This window comes from Neophocaena asiaeorientalis, unplaced genomic scaffold (genome assembly GCF_003031525.2).
Source record: "Neophocaena asiaeorientalis asiaeorientalis breed wild unplaced genomic scaffold, Neophocaena_asiaeorientalis_V1.1 scaffold160, whole genome shotgun sequence".
Taxonomy (NCBI): domain Eukaryota; kingdom Metazoa; phylum Chordata; class Mammalia; order Artiodactyla; family Phocoenidae; genus Neophocaena; species Neophocaena asiaeorientalis.
The window spans coordinates 2,819,761-2,845,966 of NW_020175675.1; the positions used below are offsets into that span (position 1 = coordinate 2,819,761).

At 36.8% G+C, this 26,206-nt stretch overlaps 1 protein-coding gene across 3 annotated transcripts in view; it reads right to left on the reverse strand.

Moving 5' to 3' along the window:
* The window catches only part of AUH (AU RNA binding methylglutaconyl-CoA hydratase), a 161,819-nt gene that overhangs the window by 53,779 nt on the left and 81,834 nt on the right, over positions 1-26,206 (reverse strand). For all 3 annotated transcript variants that reach the window (XM_024731936.1, XM_024731935.1, XM_024731934.1), the window contains exons 5-6: positions 23,602-23,694; positions 21,905-21,961 (exon numbers count right to left, since the gene is read on the reverse strand). In XM_024731936.1, the coding sequence (XP_024587704.1) occupies positions 21,905-21,961; positions 23,602-23,694 (150 nt within the window). The remainder of the gene's footprint in view (positions 1-21,904; positions 21,962-23,601; positions 23,695-26,206) is intronic.

A 26,206-nucleotide genomic window follows, 5' to 3' on the forward strand; every position in this document is an offset into this window, starting at 1 on the left:
ATTTATTAGAAAAATGTTTCAAAACACTTCTTTAAAATAATAATATTTATAAGTTCCCCTTCTCTAAATACCCAGTATTATGAAATTTGGAAACACCACTTCATAGAGTACTTAGAATTTAACTGAAAGGACTTCTGTTTGTTTGTTTGTTGGAAATGATGCAAAAAATAAATCAGAAGTTACAGCAGCATTCATCCAAACTCAATCATGAAATACTTTACAACAAATTAAATACCAAAAAGGATGCTCCCAAATGGTGGCTGTGTTATGTGCATTTGCTCAGAGACAATTAATGCATGCAGCTGGTGCTAACCTTCAGTAAGTTTCAATCAAAGCTTGACAGCTACCAGTTATATTTCATACAGGGTAATTATAGCAAATGGCATTTAGGCTTAATGTTCTGCCATTTCTTCTTCTTTCCGGAATGTAATCAACAAGATATTAAGATTGCTTCTGCTTAGCTTTTCTTTAATCTTCACACTGACAAAAATAAATATTCAATCATAAGGCATTTAGTGAAAGTATAGGTGGGGAAAAAGACCTGACATTCAGTAGAATTTTTCCTATGATAATCACTTCAACAAATGATATATTTATAGCTTTTCTGCATAATAAAATATATTAGTCCTTTCATAATGAAATATATCTTCACTATGCTTCTCATTTTCTACAATGCCCAGACTTTTCAACATATATTGTACTAGCATATAAGCATCAGTGTGAAATACTTTTGTATGTTCACTAAGGAAAAACTATAGCAGCTCCTCCGGAGGTTATGCTATTCTAAAACCCCGTGCTCCTACACATTCTTTGTGTGTGGTAGAACAGCTAAAAAGACACTAGGACGATGAGCATATGGTCTAGATTTAATAGAACAGGTGCTTAAATTTTTATAGTAAAGTATTTCAAATGCTAACTCATATCTGAATGTACTTTTAAAACAATATTCTACAAAAAACTGCATATATATATAATCTCATTACGCATATACTTGCTGAAATGAATTTAGACTGCTCTTTAAAATTTCTGCCTATCTGCTATCTGTGCATCTGCCATAACTGTCCTGGACCAACCAGCACATCTCAAGAATCAAAGTGGTCCAGAAGCTATGAGTGCTCTGAGTGAGTCTTGCTCTTTCCTGGGCCTCCAAATTGTTCCACCAGAAATGGAGCTGGGGTGCCAGCACTCTCCCTACCTCAGTTGGTAAGACCAACCAGGACACCTCATTGTAATGGCCTTTTGGTTCAGAGCTCCTTCTCTCCTCTCTTGCTTAATTTTGTCATCACATTTATCACCATCTACATAACTACATATTTTATTTATTCAACAGTCTCCTCAAATGTAAACTCCATGAAGGCAGGGGTTTGGTCTCTTTTACTTACTGCTATATTTTTTCAGCCACTACAAACACCTGGGACATAATAAGCACTCAATAAAATACTAAAAAGATAAATAAATGAATACATCACACAGACCTATAAACCAAAAAGAATACTTACTGGAAAAATCAGGTCAGACATACTAGCCATAGAATATATTTTGAAGAAAAAAGAGAACAAAATTCTGAGTACATTAACACTTGCACTTGACCATCAACTATACCTCACTGATGTGGAGGTAGATGGATAGAATAAGGGTAAACTGTATCAGTCAGACTTCTTAGCTGTTGGCAATGCAAATGAACTTTGGCTGATTTGCACACAACAGAAATTTACAGAAAGCTTTCTGGACCACTCCAAGAATTACTAAGAATGCTAAAGAACTATGTTTAATAAACAGAACCAAGAGTCACCGTTAGCCAGGATGGCAGCCCCAGCCCACACCAGAGAGGCTTGCAACTAGTAAGGACACTGTCTCCCAGGACTTGGACAAAGCCCCCACCATTGCCAAAAGGAAACCTTCACTGTCCCTACCTCTGAAGGTCAAATTTCAACTTCAAACTCCTCAGCAGAAACCTCTGCTAGCAGGGACCCACAGACTTCGAAAGAAGGGTTCAAACGCTGGGAAGGCCAAAAAAAACAGATACAAAGGTACATTAAAATAGTAGTGTAAAACAAACTTCACTTGGTATAAATACCAAAGGAGAAAGCTCTTCTCTGGAATGCATGTATCTCCTAATATCTGCATTAAAAAGGACTCTACTATACTGGTGTGAACATGTGAGTGAGGTGGCTGTTCATTAACACTGTGTGTGGCAATAGTTTAAAACGAATATGCTAAACTTCACATATTTGAACAATTTAGATTTCTGCAATATCAACTGGCATTAGAAATGTTACACTTACTTAAAAGTGCACAAAATAAAGGCACCAAACTCAAGTATTTTAAATCCTCTACATCCCTATAACTCAACTGAAATGTTTTTTAAGGCATCAAAAATAACATGCATGTGTGTACGTTCATGAGGCAAATCAGCAAAAAATAATTGCACAGTGACCCAAATAACAGGGATTGGGAGGGGCTGACTGCTCTAGTTACAGAGCAACCACTGACTCATGAAAATTCAGTTGTTTGCACTTTAAAAGGGTCTTAGCTCTTTGACTAACACTCTGGTTTTTTTCTGCAGCTTTATTTTGTGCAGCCACAACATTTTTAAAAACTCCTGCATCTTAATCTACTTTCTTTTCTCTCTTCTCAAAGGTGTGAAAGGGCTGGCCAGGTATGCTTGAGTTTTAGAAAGACAATCTGTTCCTTTCTTCTTCAGCCTCCTTAGGCTCAAATGATAGGCATTTGAAGCCCCTCTCACGGTCTGCTATTCAGAGCAGGGAAACAGTTTTTACAAGCTCCCTGGAATCTGAAGAATTTGTCCCCAAAGTGCGCTGAAACACGCCTAGTTAAAAACAAACTACACTAAGGAAAGCAACAGAAGCCAAAAACAAATGTACTAAACACACTGTTAACCAGCAGAAACACATCCAAAAAACATATAAACATAATTTCTGGGTATACTGCCTAGAAATAAAATTTATTTCATTCAAGGAATATTTACTAAGCACCTATCATTCCACAAACACTGAGCTAGATAGCTGTTGCTGACACAAGTCAACAAAATCGAACAGTCCCTTCCCTGGTAGCAGTCGGTGCTGAAGATGCATGGAGTACATAATCAAACCAGCAAAGAGATATAACTTGTTAAATTAAGTAAACAAGGAGCCCATTAGACTAGGTGGCTGTAAATGCCTTGGTAGCCTATGTAAGCAAACCAAAATCTAAGCCATAAGTGCCTCAAAGTTACAAAATCAAAAGGCTAAGAACAACTAATCACAAAAAGCCAACTAGGCTTTCAGCTATATAGCCAATCAATAATTTACTTCCACCTTTTCTCTATAAAAGTCTCTCCCTAACATCCTGTTGGTGGAGCACTCCTAACCACTTCTGGCTTGGTGCTGCCCAAATCAAATTGATTTCTGCTCAAATAGACTCTTAAAATTTTAATATGCCTCAGTTTAACTTTTAAAAATTATAAAATGGAAGAAGACAGGATATTATAAAGTTCTTATTTCAATACCTAATGATGTGATTGTATACAGGTTATATAAAAACATTCAAATCCTTTCAGATTTTATAACTTATTTTTCACTGAATTCTCAAAGTTGTGAAATTTATGAATAAAAAATTAACAAAACTTTTATAATTGCAAAGTGTGTGAAAACGAAGGGAGAATGAAGTAAATATCAGATTGGCAACTCTTCATGTTTCTGAAAAATAAAGAACTTAAACTCATATTAAATAAATCTATGTAAATTAACAATAAGATGAAAGTGGACTTTAAATAATGCAGAGAAGAAAAACATCTACTAAACAAATAATGAAACTGAAGCACAGAAAATACCCTAAATCTGCAAACTTCCTTACCAAGCTTTACCCTTTAATTCTACAGTTTGGAAAAGCTCCTGCTCAATTAAGTTAGGCTATATAGAAAATCCTACTGGAATACATTTCCTGAGCAGGTCAAATGATGCTACTCCCAAGACTTGCCCTCTTGGCAGAATTAAAGTGAAGCAGGTACCCCTCCCTAACCACACGGAACAGTGACAATATATCTGGCAAGGAAGGGGCAGGGGTAGCAAGAGAAAAAAGGACATTTATAAACACAAACACATTAAAAGGATACTGATGAAAATGAATTTTTTGCATGCTCATTATCTACCAGAACACTTTTAATGCATGTCCATTTACTGTTTTCATCCCCATAATGCCGTTATAAAATACTCATGACTATTATCACACTTTATGCATTAGGAGATGAAAGCACAGAGGAGCAAGCCATAAACCCACTCCAGAGTCCACACTCAGTGAGGTTTTCCTCAATCTCTTTCTCAAACACTGAACTGATACATAACTGACTTCAAAGTAGCTCATTTTAAATTTCAGAACCTACAGATAATTAATTTTAGAGGAGTCCTATGGTTACTCCTTATTTTTCAAGTACTTACTCCTGTCCAGTGAATGGAACAGGGAACTTCCCCAATTGTGTTTAAAGTTGGTCAAAGTAAAACAGAGTTCAAAAATACATACATTAGATGAGTTTTCTCAACCCCTGGAGCCAGCAAATCCTACCATGGCATCAGGGAAAAGTTTGTTTAATAAACAGCTCCTTGTTTTTCATAAGATATCAACTACTTCAACAAGCCAAACCTTCAAGCTGAACAAAAACCCCATAATTTATCACCTAACAGGGTGACTATGACCATTTCCAGATACTTCCTCTGCCTCTGAAATGCTCATGACCAAGTGTAACTATAAACAGGTCAAGAAATAAATTAATTCCAGGGCACTAGAAATTATGTTCATGAAATGAAAAGTGGCCTTGCTGACATTGCATCACTATTTCTAGACAGTGCACTTCAACATCAAATAAATATCACATCATGGAGATGTGCCAAAAGCCAGTGACCTAGTTTCATTAGGGTGGGAAAGGAATAGCAATCTGTCCTTTGAGACTAGTACCAAAATAGCTTCCTTAAAGCACAGCTTCATGCTTTTTAAAAGTTTTAAATAATCTTTTCATGCAAGGGGAAAAATAATAGAGCCAATATCAAATACGAATTTCCTTTACGTACCCCCATAAGTTAATGCTAGCTCTCATAATGTTATCAATATTTTCAAAGCTTGGAAAAAATTAAGGATCAGAAAAATTAAGTAAGAAGTTGTTTCAACATCTAATAATTGCCTAATATAGGCAATCATACCACACCAGTAGAGTAAGATTATTTTTGAGAAACTCCATAAAGATAATTGGCTGACTCTGCCAATGCCACACCCAAAGAAAAATGCAAGTAATAAAACACAAAACTTTTTTAAAAAGAAGTATCTTTGTATTATATGTATTTAAAAATATAAAGAAATACTGAACTTATGCACAGTACCATAGAAACAAAATCTGGCACAATATACACTGGCAAAAATGAAGAACAATTACTTTAAGAAGGGCTGGGCACGAAACAAGTCTGAAAGACGCTGGGCCTATGAAACCTATTTACTATGGAATTTTCTTCCTGAAATAAAGAATGAGTTAGGGGTTCACAGTATCACAACCAGGTAAAACAGAATTCAATGTAAAAACATTTAATGGGAAAATAGGGGTATGTCATACTGAAGAAGTGGTATAAACCATAATGAAGATACACATGACCTCTTTAGGCACCAAAAATGGAACTGAAATATATATAATACAGTTGACCCTTGAATTGTATGGGTCCACTTACATGAGGATATTTTTTCAATAAATGTGTAATACAGTATTACACGATCTGTGGTTGGTTGAATCTCTGGATACGGAACTGTGGATATGGAGGGCCAACTATAAAGTTATACGCAGATTTCTGACTGCATGGGGGGTTGGCACCCCTAATGCCTGAGCAGTTCAAGGGTCAAGTGTTCAAGAAAATCTGAAAAAAAAACAAGAAACTGACAGAAATACAATAGCAGTGGATACATTAACATACCTCTCTCCAATCTGACAGACAAAATACAGAAAAACTAGAAAAGAATGTAATTAATAAATATATTACATAAAACTATGTCTAAACCCTACAATCAAAAAGGATACTTTCTTTTCAAAGGCCATGAAATATATTTACAAATACTGGCCAATGTAATTGTTATATACAAAATGAAACTGCAAGCACTTCCTAAAAGTAGTACTACAGAAAACGTTATCTGAATATGTTATAATGAAACTAGAAAAGTGTTAATAGAAAACACCAAAAATAACTTGGAAACCAAAAAAAAAAAACAAAAAAAAACTTGAAAACAAAAAAAAAAAAACAAAAAAAAACTTGAAAACAAAAAAAAAAAAACAAAAAAAAACTTGAAAACAAAAAAAAAAAAACAAAAAACACACACACAAGCAAACAAAAACCCTACTCTTAGGTTAATATTTAATAAGAATAAAATACAAATCTAGAAAATAATATAAGTGCTATATGAAAATGAATGTTAAACAGCTAAAATTAGCTTTAAAATACAAACTTTTTCATCACTAAAAATGAAGATAAACAAACTAAATTTTTAAGTTAAAAAAGAGCAATGAAAGCACTGAGACAAAGAAAAGGTAGAATTATCACAAAAGCAGGAAGTCATAAATCAGAAAAGAAAAAAACAGTAAAGGGGGAAAAAAACAGTAAAAGGGGGGGAAAAAAACCCATAAACCTAAAAGCTGGTTCTTTCTGTGGAAAAACAAATCATGAAAAAGAGAAGAGAACAAAAATACAAATTAAGGAATTAATAAGGGCAAACACCCAAATATGAAAGAAAATTAAAAGAATTATAGGAACACATGATATACAAGTCTATGTCAGTATATCTGAAAATCTGGGTAATTATATTTCCCAAGAATTGTGAATTATTAAAAGGGAATTTTAAAATCTCAAAATATATCAGGACACAAAAGTAAAATTAATATAAAATTTCAAGGGTATTATTTAATTCCAGTATTATTTCAAGAATCCCAGAAAGCAAAAAATTAATAAGGCTTCAAATCATTTTTAAGATGCTAATATTTAACTGCTACCAAAATCTCACAAGATAACATATGAAACAAAACTTCAAACTAATCTCTTCTATAAAAATGGATGCAAAAAGTACCATTTCAATATAGGTATACAGAATCCAGAAGAATCATTAAGCATGAAAGAATAATATACCATTACCAGAGTAGTTCATTCTAAGAAAACCAGAATCTGTCTATAATAGAAAATCTATCTAAATAATTCAAGTATCAAAAAATTCAACATTATCAATATGTCAAGATATTTCCTTCATAGGATTATGGATACATATCTCAGTTAAAGCCAGGAGAATGCTTTACAGTGAAACATCAGAAGTTTCTCTGTACTAGTTATAAATAAGACAGGAAGGAGCGATTATCTAAAATATACCATTAAATCAAAAATAGCAAGTCACAGAACAAAATGTATAATATGATCATACTTTTAGGGGAAAAAAATCTATGCAGATCTGTATTAATACATTGGTAGATGCACTTTTAAAAGTCTGAAATGACAGGCAACAAACCATTAATAATAATTACTTATTGGGACTAATATTTCCCTATTGTTTTCATCAAAATAACGTGACATGAGACAACATAAGCAATTGCTTTTAAGAAATCTGTCAACTGCTAAAAGATTAATTCAACTTTGAAACTGCCCCAAACTGCTTCCCATTACTATTTTTATTTCTAATCATACATTATTAGTGATTATATGTTTTCCTTTTAAAAAAATAGCAATATTACTTTTGTGTTCAAATGCTCTAGAAGTTAAATTTTAAAGTAATACCATTACTTTCTTACTGACTGAGGTTATACCACCTCTCACAGAAGACTTCCCCAAAGGGACATGGACTCTGAGGATGGGGTAGTTCAAGATTTCTCCACTGGAGGAGGCATGGTGGAAGGAGTAGGTGATTTTCTAATGGTGAGATATCAGGAAAGAGACAGCAGAAGGTAGAAGGCGAAAAAAGAGTAGGAAAAGAACAAACCTGGCTGCTGGCAATTGGCTACACGTAATAGGATCAACAAAAGAGATGTCACTAAAGCTTGCTATAAATAGTGATCAAAAGGGTCAAAAGGGTATATTCACAAAGTGCCATGGTAAAATGAAAAAAAAAAAAAAGCACAAAGTGAGACATGTGATTGTAAAAACACATCCTAGTTTAGCAGTGTAATCCTACATGCAAAAAGCTTATTTAATAACAGCCAATTTTACAAAGATAAGACATCTGAATGTTAACAGGATGTTTTTCAGTTCAACCACAATCATGACAGATGGTGCACATCTCCGAGTAACAAATAACTATAAACATTGGTGAATCTGTTTCACCATTTTCACCATAACAACAATCATTCTGGGTGCATAGAACTTTTCTGATTATGCTTTCAGTCGTTCGACCAAAATAATGCAACTGAGTTCCAGTTCAAGATGACAACATAGGAGTATCCTGAAACCACCCCTTCCCATAGACACACCAAATCTACAGCTAAATAAGGAACAATGTCCTCTTAACAGAAACCCCAAAACTACCTGAACAATTAATTCCTCCACATTTGGCAAATTAGGAAAAAACCCACATTGAAACAGGTAGAAGAGGCTGCAGCACAATTTCACCATTAACCCCACCCCCAGTGCAGTGACACACAATCCGGAGGGAGCTCAAAAATCCAAGCTTCTCCCTGAGGAGCAAAGCGTTAGAATCCCACATCAGGCACACCAACTTTTAAGCCCTGCACCTGAGAAATGAAACACAAAATATCTAGCTTTGAAAGTCAACAGGCTCATATCAACGAGAATGACAGCTACAGCAAACTGAGAAACAGTTCTGAGCTCGCACAGACTCACCTGGCTACCGCCTACCAAAGCCAGCACAGAAGCAGCTGCCTGAAAAGTGCCCAGTCTTTCTGTGAAGGAGGCCAATTTAAGGAACAAGCATCTAATTCAATACACATCTAGAGGCCTACTGAAATACTATCCAAAGACAGCTGAGACCACTGGGCGCCATCTTTGCACTCCCTCTGCCTCACTCCAAGTCACCAGGATCTCCTAAAAATGAGTTTGTAGACACAAATCTGGCCCCCTAATTTTTGCTGCCCAGGAGATACCCCTTGATCACTAGGCTCTGGAGGCCAATGAAGCTTACATTCACGAGACTATAACAAATGGAGAAAGAGTTTTTACAGCTATACACCCAGTGGCACAATGGAGAGGTAGCTGAATAAAAGGCTTAGTATTTCTGTGAAAGAAGCCAATTAGCTTACCTTCATAGCTGGGCCCCGAGGGGCAGCTTCTAATTAAACACACATCAAAGGACCTACTACAATCTTCTCTAGAGATAAGGAAGCTGCATACCTTCCCACCCTCCATCTGCCCTGCCCCAAGTAGCTGTTGTCTCTGAGAAAGAACCTTGTGCGCACATCCGTCACCCCAGCTTTTGTAGCTGCTGCCTAGAGGACACATCCCTTGATAGCCTGGATGTGCTGATCAGCTGGTCTTGTGTTAATGGTTGAAAAGGACAACAGCAAACAAAGAAACATTTCTTAACTGCCTATCACCGAAGGGTCAGTGTAGAGGGAACAAACAGAAATGCCCATCTCCCAGTCTTCCCCTGAAAGAAATATGTTTGCATACCTTAAAAGCTGCTGCCTAAGGGTCTGGCTTCCAATCAGCCTGAATCCAGATGCTGAGATCCTCCCCTCAGAGACACAGACAGGTCCTGGCACACCCTCAACTACTGACAGCCACTTAGAATAAAGCAGGATACTTGCACAAAACCAAAGGTTTGAAAGACAATAAAGAGCTAGGGCAGGGCTGAACAATAAGGTTCATCTCCAAGACTGGGAGAGTTAGCTGTTTTATCTAATGCATAAAAACTAACACAGAGAATTAGGAAAATAAAGAAACATAGGAATATATTCCCCAAAAAAGGCCAAGATAAAACCTCAGAAAAAGACCTTAACAAAACAAAAACAAATGATTTATATGAAAAAAAGTTGAAAATAAGTCATAAAAATGCTCACTGAGGACAGGAAAAGAATGCATGAACAAAAAGGAATTCCCACAAAGAGACATTTAAGACAGTGCAAACAAAAGTGGCAAAGTTAAAGAATACAATAACTGGACTGAAAAATACAATAGAGGGGTTCAGCAACAGGCTAGATGAAGTAGAAAAAAGAATCAGGGAACTCGGAGACAAGACAGTGGAACTCAACCAATCAAACCAACAAAAAAGGGCTTCCCTGGTGGCGCAGTGGTTGGGAGTCCGCCTGCCGATGCAGGGGACATGGGTTCGTGCCCCGGTCCGGGAAGATCCCACATGCTGCAGAGCGGCTGGGCCCATGAGCCATGGCCACTGAGCCTGTGTGTCTGGAGCCTGTGCTCCTCAACGGGACAGGCCACAACAGTGAGAGGACCGCGTACCGCAAAAAAAAAAGAATGGAAAAGAGTGAAGCTTAAGAGACTTATGGGACAACATTAAGTGAACCGATATTCCCATTATAGGGGTCCCAGAAGAAGAAGAGAATGAAAAAAGGGCAGAAAACTTGTTTGAAAAAATAATGGCTAAAAATGTCCCTAACCTAGAGGATAAAAAGACATCAAGATCCAGGAAGCCCAGAGAATTCTGATAAAGATAAACCAAGAAAGACTCACACTAAGACACATTATAATTAAAGTGGCAAAAAAGATCTTTTTAGGAGTATCTTTAGAGAATCTCAAAAGCAGCAAAAGAAAAACAACTTGCTGCATACAAGGGAACCCCCATTAAGATGCTGAGCAGATTTTGTAGCATGCAAATAAGGTTATCTTGAGTACAGCTGGACAACAGGAAAGTAACATGCTGCTCACAAAATACCAAGTTACTAGTTATTAAAAAAAAAGAAAACAAAAATGAGAACGACAGACATCAATCTGAGGTCAGTCAAAATCGCTGATTAATTCAATCCCATTACTTATACAATTTGGATATATAAAGCAATAAGGTGAATTTTAATGAAGAAAAGCATGCAGTACAAGTAAACAAAATATTCCTGTAATAGTTAATCTCTAATTTACTTTGTGTAACCCATCTTTGAAGTTAATTTCATTCTATCTCCTCCAGGAGCAGTACAACGGGCCCTCCAAATCCACGGATTCATCCAACCTTCTCCAACCAAAAGTATTCAGAAAAAACAAATTCCAGAAAGTTCCAAAGAGCAAGACTTGAATCTGCCTCATGCTGCCAACTACAGTCATCCCTTGGTATGCAGGAGGTATTGGTTCCAGGAGCTCTCACACACACCAAAATCTGCAGATGCTCAAGTTCCTTATATAAAATGGCATAGGACAATGAATACAGTTGGCCCTCTGTATCCGTGGGTTTCACATCCTCGGATTCAACCTACTTCGGGCAGAAATTTCCATACATAGTTGTTGAAGCCATGGATGCAAAACCCACGAATACAGAGGGCCAACTGTATATTTATTGAAAAATATCTGCATATAAGTGGACCCGTGCAGTTCAAATCCATGTTATTCAAGGGCCAACTGTCTTTACATAGCCCTTACATTGTATTTGTAACTATTTACTTAGCATTTACATTGTATTAGGCATTATACGTAATCTAGAGACGATCTAAAATATATGGAAGGATGTGTAGAGGTTATATGCAAATACTACACCATTTTATAAGGTGTACCATGCCATTTTGAGCATCCATGGATTTTGGTATCTACAGGGGGGTCTGGAACCAATCCCCCTTGATACCAAGGGACAACTATAGTTTACACATTTAGTAATACTCGATGGATGACTACCGGACCTGTGGTTTCAAACTGTGGGAATGAGAGAGACAGTCTCTGGCTTCATGAAGCTTCAAAGATTTGTACCGTTTTATATTTTACATTTAAATTTATGATTTTGAGTTCATTTTGTACAAATTGTGAGATTTAGGTTGAAGTGGTTTTCTCTTTTCTTTTGCATATGGATATACAACTTTCCCACCACCATACTTTCTCCACTGAATTGCTTGTGTGAATTATTAATTATCAACCAGCCATATTTGCACAGGTCTATTTCTGGATTCTGTTGTGTTCCACAGATCAAAGTGTCTATCTTTTCCCCAATACCACACTGGGTCTGCAGGCCATAAATTCTCTTAGTTTTCCTTAATCTGAGAATATCCTTATTTCACCTTCATTCCTAAAAGACACTTTATCTTGATACAGAATTATGGGTTGACAGTTCTTTCCTTTTAGCAATTTAGAAATACCATTCCACTTATTTCTGGAATCCATTGTTTCTGATAAGGAATCTAATCACTCAAATCATTGTTTTCCTATAAATAATGTTATTTTCCTTTGACTTTAAGTATCATTATTATTAGTAGTAGTATTTGGTCTTTAGTTTTAAGCATTTTGATTATGACATGTCTGGTCCTGGATTTCTCTGGGCTTATCTTGTTTGAGTTCACTCAGTTTCTTAAATCCTTAGTTTATGTCTTTCACCAAATTTATGAAATCTTCAGCCATTATTTCTTCAAATATTTTTTTTCTGAACCACACTCTTTCTCCTTTCCTTCTGAGACTCTTGTGACACAAATGTTAAACATTTCAGTATTGTCCTATAGGTCCCTGAGGTTCAGTTCACTTATTCAGGTTTTTTGTTTGTTTGTTTCTCTGTTACTTAGATTGAGTAACTCCTATTCATTAATCACAAAGTTCACTCACTCTTTCTTCTGTCGTCTCTATTCTGAAACTTCCTATATTTCCATTTGTTCATGTGGGTAAGGCCTAAAATTTTGAAGTCCCAATATCACGTGCTGCCTAACACCTAGGGATATCAGGTGAACCACAAATGGCCGGACTACAAGTTCTCCTCTCAGCTCTGCTCCAATGAATTAAGTCCCCTAGACAAACAACCTACCTCTCATCAGGAAAACTAGACATGGTTCCTACTTATTCCTGGGGAGAGGGTTCCAGGTTCCTGCCAGATTGTGAAATTATTCAAACAAAACCAATCACATCCTCCCTAAGGAACCAGGGGGCACACCACCTTCTCATCACTACAAAGCCTGCCTCCCACACTCTGTTTTTTCACTGTTCCCAAGCACAACCTCCATGTGGTCCTGTGTGCCATGTGGTGGCTTCCCCTGAGCTGTGAGTACATGTGACTAAGAAACTGCTATCAATCACATCTGTCTAGTGTCAGGCATCATGTCATGTGTTTGGCCATCCCCAGAGTCCCCAGTGATCTTTCCATGTTTGTTTACGACTACATACCCAGTGTCTACACCAGTGCATGGGTCAACAAGTATTTGCAAATTAACTGAATAAATACATCTGGAACCCAGCGTGTGAGCAAAGGGGGCAGCAATAGGAGAGAAGGTTAGAGAAGTGCTGGGGACCCACGTTGCATGTCTTATAAACTGAGGCTTATAGCTGACAGAATCCACACTATTTTCTCAAACTCACAATTCCCAGTTTCAACTGCTTTATTCATGTTTGATTCCAACAACTTTATAATAGAGCAGTTATGATACTTGTACACATGTTTAATATCTCCTACCAGATTTCAGATGGGCATTTTAAAGGAACACTGCTGAGTCATCTATATCTGTACCTGTATCTACATCTATTGATATATCTATCTGTTTCCTCTACAACAACTAACAATATGTCCTGTCGACAAATAACTTCCAAAACCCCCTAATTAGAAAAAAGTAAAGTGGTCACTGAATACATTTTAAAAGTACAAAGAAATGAGACTGCATGAGACTGTATGAGGTGTGTTCATAAATGTACTAGACTTCACAGAGCAGAACGAGTGCTGGCCTTTAGAGGTCACTTAGGAATCAGTCCATTAAATCCAGCAGTGCTATCCATTGCTCACAACACTGGTAAATGTTTGACATTATATAAGCCTCTTAAGAAAAGCAGTCTTATTTTTATTGTTATACTTTTCTTCTTCCGGAAATAGTATGACCTTATTAATCAGATTTGGCACCAAAAGGTCTCTTGCTATTTATGAAAATCAAATTCACCCTCACAGGATCAAGATGAGTCATTGCTGAAGACAGTCAAAAGAATAAGCTCAGATTCTGATGTATGTTCTAAGAAGATTTCAACAAAAGTTATAAACAAAACTTTCCAAAATGACTACTGTGTTCAGGACAACACACACACTGGATTTAAAAATCTGTCATTACTTCACAGACGCACCTTAAAATAGAGTTCCTGGATACCATGCCAAGATACTGCCTTATTGCTAAACACAGCCTACAGTGAGACATGCAGTGATGTCCCAAACCCCTCACCCTGGGGAGGAGAAAAAGACAAGACTGGGGACTCTGATTCTGGTCCTGTGAAAACTGAGTGCTCTCATTTCCTTCCTTCCTTTTTTCTTTTCATAAAAAACTCATTTTTCTTTCTTCCTTTCCTTTTTAATTTGGGAAATAGTCAATACCAATGATAATTATTAAAGACTCTTTTCCTGAAAACTTTCCAAGAAGAGAATACTAAAAGTATACCCACAGTTAGTCACCACTTTAACCAAATGATCAAAGTTATTGTCACCCAAAATGGGACAACCTAACTTTAAGTGCCATCAAATGAAAAGAAAAGAAAATATAGAGCATGGCCCATTTAGTATTCTTGGCAAAAATTTTTTATCATAAACTTAAACGTGAGGAAATACCTCAGTCAAATCCAGAATGCGCAAACTTCAATAATTTGCTTGACTTCTTTTTAAAAAGATTAGTGTTTAAAAAAAAAAACAAAAAGAGATGGAAAACTTACTGAGATTAAAAGAACAAACAAACAAAATTGCAATGTGTGACATTTAAATTAATCCTGAATTGGAAAAGCAAACCAAAAAGACCACTACAAACATTTTGAACCTGAGGTAATCTGAATATTAATAATAATGTTAATATGTTAGGTGTTATAACAGTGTTGTGGTCATATGAGTCCTTTCTTATTCTTAGGAAAAGCATACTGAAATATTTAAAGGTTCACCTTGTTATTTTGAAATGGTTCGGCAAGAACACAATGGATGTACATATGAGAGAGGGAGGTGGAGAGTGGAAGGAGAGGGAAATGGGCGGGGACAGATCTTGGCAAAGGGTATAAAGAGTTTCCTTTTACTGCCTTTCACATTTCCTAAAGTTTGAATATTTCCGAAATAAAAAGCTAGAGAGAATGAAAGAGAACCACAGAGCAATGGAAATACTAGACATCTTGTCCACAGTGATGTATACCCAAGCAAGAAGCCTTAACAGTTTTCTTAGATATAATAAGGTTTCTTGACATATACCCCAAATCCTCTAGTAGAAGATGTAAGAAACAGAGGCCAGGAATAAAAGAATCTGCCACCATTTTCTGTGCAAACTTCCAGAAATTTCCTAAACTGTCAAATAACAGAATTCTAATCCTCTGAACTTGTTTTTATTGCATTCTTATAAATGTGTTAAAGGGTGGTATTGTTTGGGGAGCTATTTCCAAAAGAGAATTTTATTTTCTAGTACTGGAGAATTCTCTCAGTTGGGAAGAAGATAGGAAGTTTAGCTGCTTTCTTAAAGGTGAAAATAATAAAGAACAGAGTAGGGCTATTTAGTGTATAAAAATCCTTAATATAATTTAAGAATATTACAGGAAGATCCTAGGGTAACAATATTAAGGATTTTTAAACTGGCTTTAAACCATTAACATGGTATTTTATATTTTATAATATCTGTCTATACTTAAATATATATATATTACAAATAAAAGTACTGGTTTAAGTATATGACACTTACATTCTATTTTTATTTTACCTGAAATAATACAACTTAAAGAAGTTCAATTTGGCTTTAGTATGTTTCCACCTTCCTTCACATCTTACTTTTCATTAACTATGTAACTTTAATGATCAAGTAAAAACTGAAATTTAGAACACTAATCTAAAACTTGCATTATAGTAATGGTCCATTAATACGCTCATTAGGACTATTACTCTATCTGCAAAATAATCGCTTTATAATTTAACTTTTTTATTTTAAGAAAATTTACAAAATATACCTTAAAAATAATCACATTGTTATTCAGACTCAAGTTCAAGTAAAAAAAAAAAAGAAAGAAAGAAAGAAAACTTAATGCCAGGTTTTGATTACAGTTTCCCAGTAAACTGTTATCACAAAAGTGCAGAAGTGATAATAACATGACAACTAAGAGCATCAGGTTAACTCTTTTGTGGCTGATCAAACATACAGTAAATCCAAATGGGGAGATAGTTTCACTTGGATTAACATACGGAACCATGAGCCTGTAATAACTTAGAAGAGCATTCTTTGTTAGACTTATAGACATATGTCTTCTAGACTGGATGGAGTTCACACATTTTCCCCGAAAATATTTATTTCATCCATAGTATTAAAAAGGAAAGCAAAGCACTATTTTTTCCACAATACTCTCCCTGTATTTGAATTCTCCCCACTTACATTCTACCCATCTTCTATTCACAACCACCCTTGTCTGAAATAGATGAAAGGCTGGGACCACTGACAGTGAAGAAAGGCTCACTGATGGGGGTCATGAGCACCTGGCTGCTCAATGAGCATCTACAACAGGAAGCAAGTTAAGCACCACCAAGAAGGCAGAAAAAAAATTCAGTGTAGTCTACTACGTCTATTATAGTAAGCTCTTTATAACACTTAACAGCAATGTTTACAGTCAAAAAAAAAAAAAAAAAAGAGGACATCTCAGAGATCATTTTAGACATAGCAAATTCACCAATTTAAAAACAGTTTTAAGAAAAAAATAAGCAGTATTTTCATATGAGGATCATCTAAGACAGCAGTCCCCAACCTTTCTGGCACCAGGGACTGGTTTCGTGGAAGACAATTTTTCCACGGACCGGGGATGGGGGGGATGATTTCAGGATGATTCAAGCACATTACATCTATTGTGCACTTTATTTCTATTATCATTACATTGTAATATACAATGAAGTAATTATACAACTCACCATAATGCAGAATCAGTGGGAGCCCTGAGCCTGTTTTCCTGCCACTAGATGGTCCCATCTGGAGGTGATGGGAGACAGGGACACCCAAAGTGTGTTGCTTATGCCCAATCTACTCCGTAATCTCTTTTTGGTTGCTGTCACTGCAGAAAACCCTGCTTCACAAAGATAGGTTGTTGGAAATGGAAGCAGGGTTTTCAGTGTTTTTGTGGCAATCTCAGGATATTCCGCCTTGACTTTAATCCAGAATGTATGGAGATTTGAAGTTGTCTCAAAAATACTTTTGAGGCCACCCTCATTTGTGACCTCAAGCAGCTGATCCTCTCCTAGCATGCACAAAGTCAATTCACCTGGCTTATTCACAAATGGTTCGCGGATCTATTCCTTCCCAGCTCGGGGGTCTTCTGTGGTTGGGAAGTAATGCTCAAACTCTTGTGAAAGGTGAGACAGGTGATCATGCACCAGCTGGGAGAAAGAAGGCCCTGGCTCAGTCTCTTTCAAAATCTCTGCTAATGTATGAAACATGTCAAAAATCCCAAAGTGCACTCGTTGCCCCCATAATTCCAGTTCGGCTTTGAGCGCAGCCACTTTATCTGCTGACTTGAACACAGTTGTCATTCTCCCCTGAAGTGACAGATTGAGTTTGTTGAGGAGGTTGAATATGTCACACAAGTAAGCAAGTTTTGCGACGCATTCTGTGTCACTGAAATGTGCCGCCAGTGGTGACTGTTTTTCTAAAAGAAATCTCTGGAGCGGCTCTCGTAACTCAGAAACTCTGGCCAGTGATCTACCTTCAGAAAGCCATCTCACTTCTGTGTATAAGAGAAGATGTGCGTGCTCTGCGTCCATCTCCTCACAGAGCTGCGTGAACAGACGTGAGTTAAGGGCACGTACTTTAATGTGGTTGATAATTTTAATCACATTCTGCAAAACATTGTTAACTTCAGGTGACATTTTTTTGGCTAGCCAGCATTTCTCTGTGGATGACACTGTGCGTAGACTCACATTCAGAAGTGACCTCTTTGACCCGAGCAGTAAAACCAGAAAGCTGTCCAGTCATGGCAGCCACTCCGTCCGTGCATATACCAACACAAAATGACCAATTCAGTTTTCCTGATATGTAATCATTCAAAGACATAGTTCTGCAGCTGTGGTGTTAGTTGGCAACAAAAGTGCACATATCTTCATGCACATCCTCCTGAAAAATATGTCACATAAAAACAAGCATTGTTGCCTTGTTGTCAACATTAGTAGACTTGTCAACCTGGATTGCGTACCATGGTGACTCATTAATCCTCTCTAACTATTGTGCTTCAATATCCTCTGCTATTTCATCAATTCATCTAGTTATGGTGCTAGCCAAAAGAGGAACATGTGTCACCTTTTGAAATGCAGCCTCTCCTAAAAGTTCACGACAAATGTCCTCAGCAGCAGGCAGGATCAACTCTTCACCAATAGTAAAGGGCTTCTTAGCTTTACCAATGCAGTTAGCCACTAAGAATGGTGCTCTCAGAGCAGACACATTTGATGAAGTGGTGGCCTTCAATAATTGATTCTGTCCTTCGTGTTCACATTTTTTTTTTCTTTTGAAAAATTCCAAAGGCTTGTCTTTTGATGCAGGGTGCTTTGTCTCCATGTGGCGAAGCAGTTTTGAAGGTTTCATGGCTTTGCTGGATAGCCAGTCACCACATATTATACAAAGCGGGCTTGGAGAATGTGAATCACCTGTTGCAATGAACCCATAATTTAAGGACTCTTGGTATTTTCTTTTAAATGCAGCTTTCTTTTTGTTGGCAGTCTTAGGCTCTTCTGCTGTCTCCTCATTAGGTCTCTCCCCCTTTTCAAAGAAGCTCTCCAGTGACGTTTGTTTTTTACTCATTTTGGCTAGGGTTAGCTTGTGGGCTTACATGTGACTGAGACAAGTGTGCAATGTGGCAAAGAGGCGCAGATGGAAGTGGTAAATAAAATAATGGGTGGGCCACACACAGACTAAAATAAGTATCAGATTCGACTTCAAGCCTGCCACCAGATACAGCTGAGGTACATCAACTCACTTGCCACTATAAAGCCTGCTACCAGATGCAGCTTAATTGTCACTTGCCACTCACTGATAGGGTTTTGATATAAGTCTGCAAGCAATTGATTTATTATGGTCTCTGTGTAGTCAAACCTCTCTGTTAATGATAATCTGTATTTGCAGCCGCTCCCCAGTACTAGCATCACTGCCTCAGCTCCACCTCAGATCATCAGGCATTAGATTCTCATAAGGAGCGCGCAGCCTAGATCCCTCACATGTGCAGTTCACAGAAGGGTTTGCGCTCCTATGAGAATCTAATGCCGTCGCTGAGGCAGTATGCGAGCAATGGGGAGTGGCTGTAAATACAGATGAAGCTTCGCTCGGTTGCCCACTGTTCACCTCCTGCTGTATGGACTGGTTCCTAACAGGCCATGGACCAGTGACGGTTCATGGCCTGGGGGTTGGGGACCCCGATCTAAGAGAAAGGGGAGGAGAGAAATGAAATTGGAGAAAATATCTGTGGATTAAAAACATTCTTCTATGCATAGGACAGAAGAGGATTTTCTCCATAAAATTTTCAGAAATAGCTCCTTTAGATACACTTAAAAAAAAATCCTTACTTAAAACAAACTGTTCTGCTATTATTTAAAAAAACAAAAAAAAAAACAGGCTTTACTTGGGGTACTTTAATAGCCATAATGCTAATATAAAACTGAAGCAAAAATTGTGCATGCACCTCTTATTATCTAAATGTGAGTACGTGGCCTTATACAAAATTAGATTCATTTTCAATAAAAAATTCAGTACTACATAATTACATGCACTATGAGCTATAAACTTGAAAACTTCATTATATTAAAGGAGCAACTAATATTCCTTCAGACTCACTTAGAAAAAAAGGAGAGAAAACAAAAAGACAGAAAACTATCTTTTATAAACAAATGGAAAATGTTAAAGCATTCTGAGTTTTATAACAAATAAATTTGTTAAGGACCCCAGAGAACTTAAGTACACTGTGAAGAAAATGCTAACTTCTAGACCTAATATGACACAGACAGCTCCCAAGGGAAGATGGAAGGAGCTAAAGCTACCACCCTCATTTCTTAGTATAATCAATTAAGCTTTTTGCATCTAATCAAACCCAACTATACTCCCACACAACAGTATTATCTTCTGGTGGTTTTAATACAAAACATTTCATATCCGGGACTTGGTAAATATTCAAATTATCAAGTTCATTTTCCTTCTATCCCCTATCTCTGCCACCTACTAATTCCCTTTCCAAAAAACTTAAACATTAAAAACCACTGTATTAGTTTCCTAGGGCTGCTGTAACAAAATTACCAAACTTGGTGGCTTACAACAACCGAAATTTATTCTCTCATAGTTCTGGAGGCCAGAAGTCCAAAATTAAGATGATGGCAGGGTTGGTTCCTCCTGGAGGCTCTGAGGAAGAATCCCCTAGCTTCTGATGGCTGCCAGCAATCCTTTTTCTTCCTTGACTTGCAAATGCATCTCTCCAATCTCTTCTGTCTTTGTCTTCACAAGACCTTCTTCTCTTTGTTTTTTCTCTTTTTTGAATCTTCTCCTCTTCTTATAAAGATACTTGTCATTGAATCTGAGGTTCATTCAGACAATCCAGGATGAAATCATCTCAAGATCCTTAAGTTAATTACATCTGCAAAGACCCCTTTTCCAAATAAGGTCACATTCATAGGTTCCAGATTGACATATCTCTCAGGAGGCCCACCATTCAACTACAGTCACTATCTTTCTAGGCTCAGTCATATCCTAATTATGAATAAATGCTTACTTCTTTAAAGGAATTTCAGAAACATGTCATATCATCCTTTTTCTAAACCTTGTATTATTTCACATATTTTTATCTGATAATTCTTTTCAATTGGGTCTATTTTCTTATAAATCCTTTTAGGGTTTTCATGAGTCACTGTGAAAAAGATTGGCGTGGTAAAACAGGTAGATAGTAAATGCTTTTACCTACAAGAATATTATTTTTGCGGATTACCAAAGTAGAAAACTCAGTGAGTCTTATATATTGATCTGGGTAGTCTTCAGTTTCACTGAATTATGTTTTTATCTCTACCTATACACCTTAACCAGGATAAATATTCTTATAATGATAAGGTTAAACATATAATTTTAACTTAGGTACAAAGGAAGTATTCAAACACTGCCTTTAATTTTTACATTATTACTGTTATTTCATTCATAAACTAATGTTATCAATGTGCACATCCTCAGGTGAAGTCAACTTTTTGAAAGAATGACTTCACAGAATGGGAATGTCTCCAAATTCTCTGCATCAGACGAAAGAACAAAAATTTCAGATTTATCTGGTGATGCAGATTTCATTATCAATGGTGGAAAAGTACTTTCTTAAATGAGTCTTCCAACAGAAGCTGCTCACCTTTTTTGTAGTAACAGAAGAAACAACACCTCCTCAGCTCAAAATTCAGGCTACCCACCAACCCTAACCTTTGTCCAGCTGCAGAGAAACACAGTAAGCTGGCACAAAGCCTGGGAAGCCCTGCCCCCTCCTCCACTGGGGTCTGACTGTATGTATAAAGCTCTCTGAGGACGCATACATTTACATACTGACATAAAAGTTTCAAAATATCGGTGTTATCCTTCAAGAATAATGTGACTGATGCAATAATTTTAAAGTTCAGAAATCTAACAGGACACAGCACAAAAAGAGAGCAACAGGCAACAGGTCTGCAATCTTCACACCTACGGAAGCTAAAGAATGCATTCTGAATAAGGACTCTGCTTACAGAAGCAAACAACACAGCATTAGTCTCTTTACCCAAAATGTTGCCTTTTCAACTAACACCTTTTTGCCTTATGCTCTGTTTTGAGGAACAAATCAAGATGGGCGTGAACAATCCATACCTCCACCAGGAATAATTGCCAACTTTGTTTCAACCAGGCCCATTTTTGCAGAAGAAGCTAAAAAGGAAAGAAGAAAATTAAGTAACATCCACATCATCAAATTCAAATATGATGACCTGAAAAAATTAGGAAAATAAGCTACAAATATTGTTTACTAATTAAATTTGTGTCACAAATCTTTTTAAAAATCACTTCAGAAGGCATTTAGTTATGGAAATAAGTAAACATTCTAAATGACATATATTAAGAGATTCACACAACATTTTCTGTTAAAAACTGCTTGGCAGAGAATTAATTTTTGATGCAGAAAGACCAGGGTTGTGTTTGAAGGCTTAGATCTCATTAATTATTCAGAATGAGGAGAGAGGCTGTGTCTGACAAGTATGAATTCTTTAGCTGCCTGAACAGCCCTCCAGATCAAACAGCTTAATATATCATATCAGATATGGCAACTTTTCAAGACCAAATCTCTAGTTACTTTTGACAAATGGCTTTGCTGTTCTGACAGCTGGACAGGGTTCCTCTTTCCATGTTTGTTTTCACAGCTACTTTAAAACATCTTAATTATTTCTTTATTTGCATATCCAAATGTACTTGGACTACTTCCCATATCCTAATTCCCAGAACTTGCATTCTTTCAAAAATGGATTGTGTGTAACTTGGCTTTTCAGTTTAAAACCCAAAAATCTCAGTCAAGAAAACAGAGATCTAAAATAAAGTGAAATGGGGGAAAAGTACACATGGATTAGCAAATGCAAATTCCAAGAGCCAGTTACCATAAAATTAGTAAAAACATAATTATATTGACTCTACATTTAACAGGCAGCTCCATCAGAAGAGACAGTGGGAACCAGGGGAAGAACCGTGACAAATACTTGCTGCCTACCTCGCCCAGTCCTTGATCCCAGAGCCCCTGTATGTCACCCCTATAAGGGACAAGGATACAGACAGCACTGTGACCATACAGAAGATAGTGTTGAGGACAGCACTGGCAGCATGCAGTACGCTGGCAGGATAACAGAAGTGAGAGTCGTGACGCCAGACTGCCTGGGTTCAAATCCAGCTCATCACTGATCTGGGTCTTGTTTCTTCACCTGTCTCTGCACTAGCTTCCTCAAGCACCACAGTATGTACCTATCTCACAGGGATGTTAGGCAGATTAAGTGAGCTAATATGTGTCAAGTATTAGCTGAACACCAAGTCAATACTCAGCACATGGTTAGCACTAATTGTTTCCTTCATTATTTTCATAAACACTTCATCCAGTCTTCAGAAAACCATGCAGGAAGAAAGTGTGCCTCAAAGAGATTAAGTTATTACTACTATAGCTAACAATAATTATGTGCTTAGACTAGTCACATGCTGTACACAAACTCATTTAATCTTCACAACAGTAACCGTCATTTCTCCCATTTCAGAGGAGGAAACTGATCTAAAAAGGGCAGGACCTAAGATCCAAATTCAGTCTGTCTGACCCAATTCCTGTTCTCCTTTCCTCCTGCTAAGACTGAACAAGATACTACAAAAGACTGTTTTCTTAACTGGGAATTTTAAATACTTCATTAAGCCCAACAGGTGATTTTTTCTACATGTTCTATTCAACAACAGGAAAAAAATAAAATATTTGGAACAATCTGAAGAGTAAGCACAAACCTCATTTTTAAAAAGTTATGTTTTTATATAGGATTAATTCTCACCTGCTACTCTTATATCACATGCTAAAGCCAGTTCAAGTCCACCACCTAAAGCGAGTCCATCTATTGCTGCAATGGTTGGCACTGGAAGATTAGCTGAAATAGAAAGAAAGATTTTATGCTCCTTCAGTAAGTGTTACCTTACTATGCAATTTATTTTACTTTTTTTTCTGTGAATATAATTTTAAATGAAGTATCGTCTATAGACTTTTGTATCCCTTTTACTTTTAACTAAATAAGCATTTCATTCTTCGTTATTCTAGAAAATGTAATGATTCTATAGGGTTTCATCACATAAATATGCAGTAATATCTTTAAATCTTACCATATTATTGAAATACATTCATAAATATTTTCTGTTGAATTAAAAGAATCATAGTTCTGATTTTGTATTCTTCAAGCCTGAAGTCTTTTATGAGATGTCTGGTTCACACAAATTTCAAGTTCAAATGACTTAGGTATAATGCAAAATTCATGACACTTTAGAGGTTACCCTGGTACTCAGAATGACAGAGCCTCATTTAAAGAAGTAATACATCTACTCAAACAAGACAGAAGCAGTCCAAGTGGTTGCTGGGCGTCAACCCGCTAGTTCTACCATTTGGCAATGAGTATGATGAACAACAGTAGCTAGAAAGTGATCAGGCTCTATCAAATACCACACACTTCAGATGGAAGAGATACTGAGAACCTGCCCAAAGGCATGACTGGGAAGGGGTCAGCCAATCACAGAACTCAAAGCCAGATTTTCTTTAGTCCAGAAACACTATTATTTTAATGAAACTTCTGTAAATATACAGATTTCATTTCTTACAAGTAGTTCAAAAACTAACTGGTTAATTATTCCGTAAAGCAGAATCCTTTCTATAAATTTTATTTTGACTATGGGAATGTGAAGTAGGCTGAACAAGCTTAACATATAAATAAAATGTGGATATTAAAAAGGTAACATCTCCTAATTTGTTCTCACCACAAAAAAGAAATAATAATTGTGTGACATGATGGAGGTGTTAGCTAATGCTACAGTGGTAATCATATTACAATATGTAAATACATCAAATCAACACATTCACCTTAAACTTACACAAGTTATATGCCAATTATATATCAATTTAAAATAAATAAATATAGAAAATAAAAATGAATAAATAAAAATAAAATTTAAAAATACCATCTCTAGAAGTCTCTCTTCCATAGGTATTCTGATATGTGAAATTCCTCAGATAGAGAGCTTTATTCAAATTTGTTGAAGTACACTGAGTTTTCTTCATACATGAAGAAATTTATTAAATTTATTCTAAGAGCAAAGCTGAAATGGCTGAGATAGAGCACATATAGATGCTGCCAACTGAGGCAAAAGCACTACTGATAGAGCAGGGATGAACGGGGCTTGGGAACAGGGCATATTTCACTATTTGCACCTGTCTGAGCATTTTGAGGGGAGGTGGAAGCTTGAAAGGACAGGACAAATTCAAAGGTGCTCCACACAATGTGCTTTACAGCACACCTGGTAAAAAAATGAATAGACAGCTATGTCAGTGTTTACAGTCAGGAAATGAGTTTAATGAAAAAATAAAATCTAGTTATTTTATCTGACAAAAAAGAAAAATTAATAAAGTAATATAATGGCAAATTAATCCAACTGGCTCCCAAGGTCACCTCAAGCCACAACAAGTACAATGGAATTACTGTTACACAGCTCCCAATCCTCCTTCCTTTCTACAAAGCTAGCTATAGAAATTATCATATTTCTAGACTCCTTCAATCTGCTACCTCCCCATTCTCAAGTCTCTCCCATCAAAATTTTTCCCTAGGCCTCACTATGGCCTTGGCTCACCTCCATCTAAGACAAGTGTCTAGAGGGAACAGAGTAAACGCGTTTCATCACTCCCACTCATCTCCACCTCACAACTCTAGTCCCACTCATCTCACCGAGACCGTTCTTGCTCCACTTACCAGTGACACTATGATATTGTCCCATAACCAAAGGGCACTAGTCCCTATTAAACTCGTTGCCTCTGAAGATCAGAGACATAAATCCTGAACACTACTCCTCCTTGAATTCCTCTCTTCATTTGCCTTCTGGATTCCTCCCCCTCATTTTTCCTGCCTTTCTTTCTGCCTCTGGTTATATCTCAGCCTTCTTCCTCTCTAAATAGAAGCTCTGCCCAGTAGGTCTCTTTCCTATCCTTAACTTTTCCCATCTGTAATACCAATGATATACAAATCACCACTTCAAACCCAAACTTCTCTCTAAACTGTATCTCTACAGTTACCTGTCTGTTGGACATCTCTACTTAAATACTTTATCATGTTCAAATCAACTTCCTGTCAATCCTTCTTCTAGATTCTATCTCACATTCAGCAAGCATCTCCATTCACCAAGTTACTCAAGACAGACACCCAGAAGTCATCCCAGATGTCCTCTTTTCCAATGATCTTACATCTAACTGTTTTCTAAGTCCTGTCTAACAGGTCACAATTTGGCAAATCTCCCTCCCTTTCATACAGCCAAACTTCTGGGCCTCCTCATTTCGCACCAGCAGGAGATCTCTAATTGACCTCCTTCACCTGCAACGTGCCCCTTCCAATGCATCTTCCATATTTC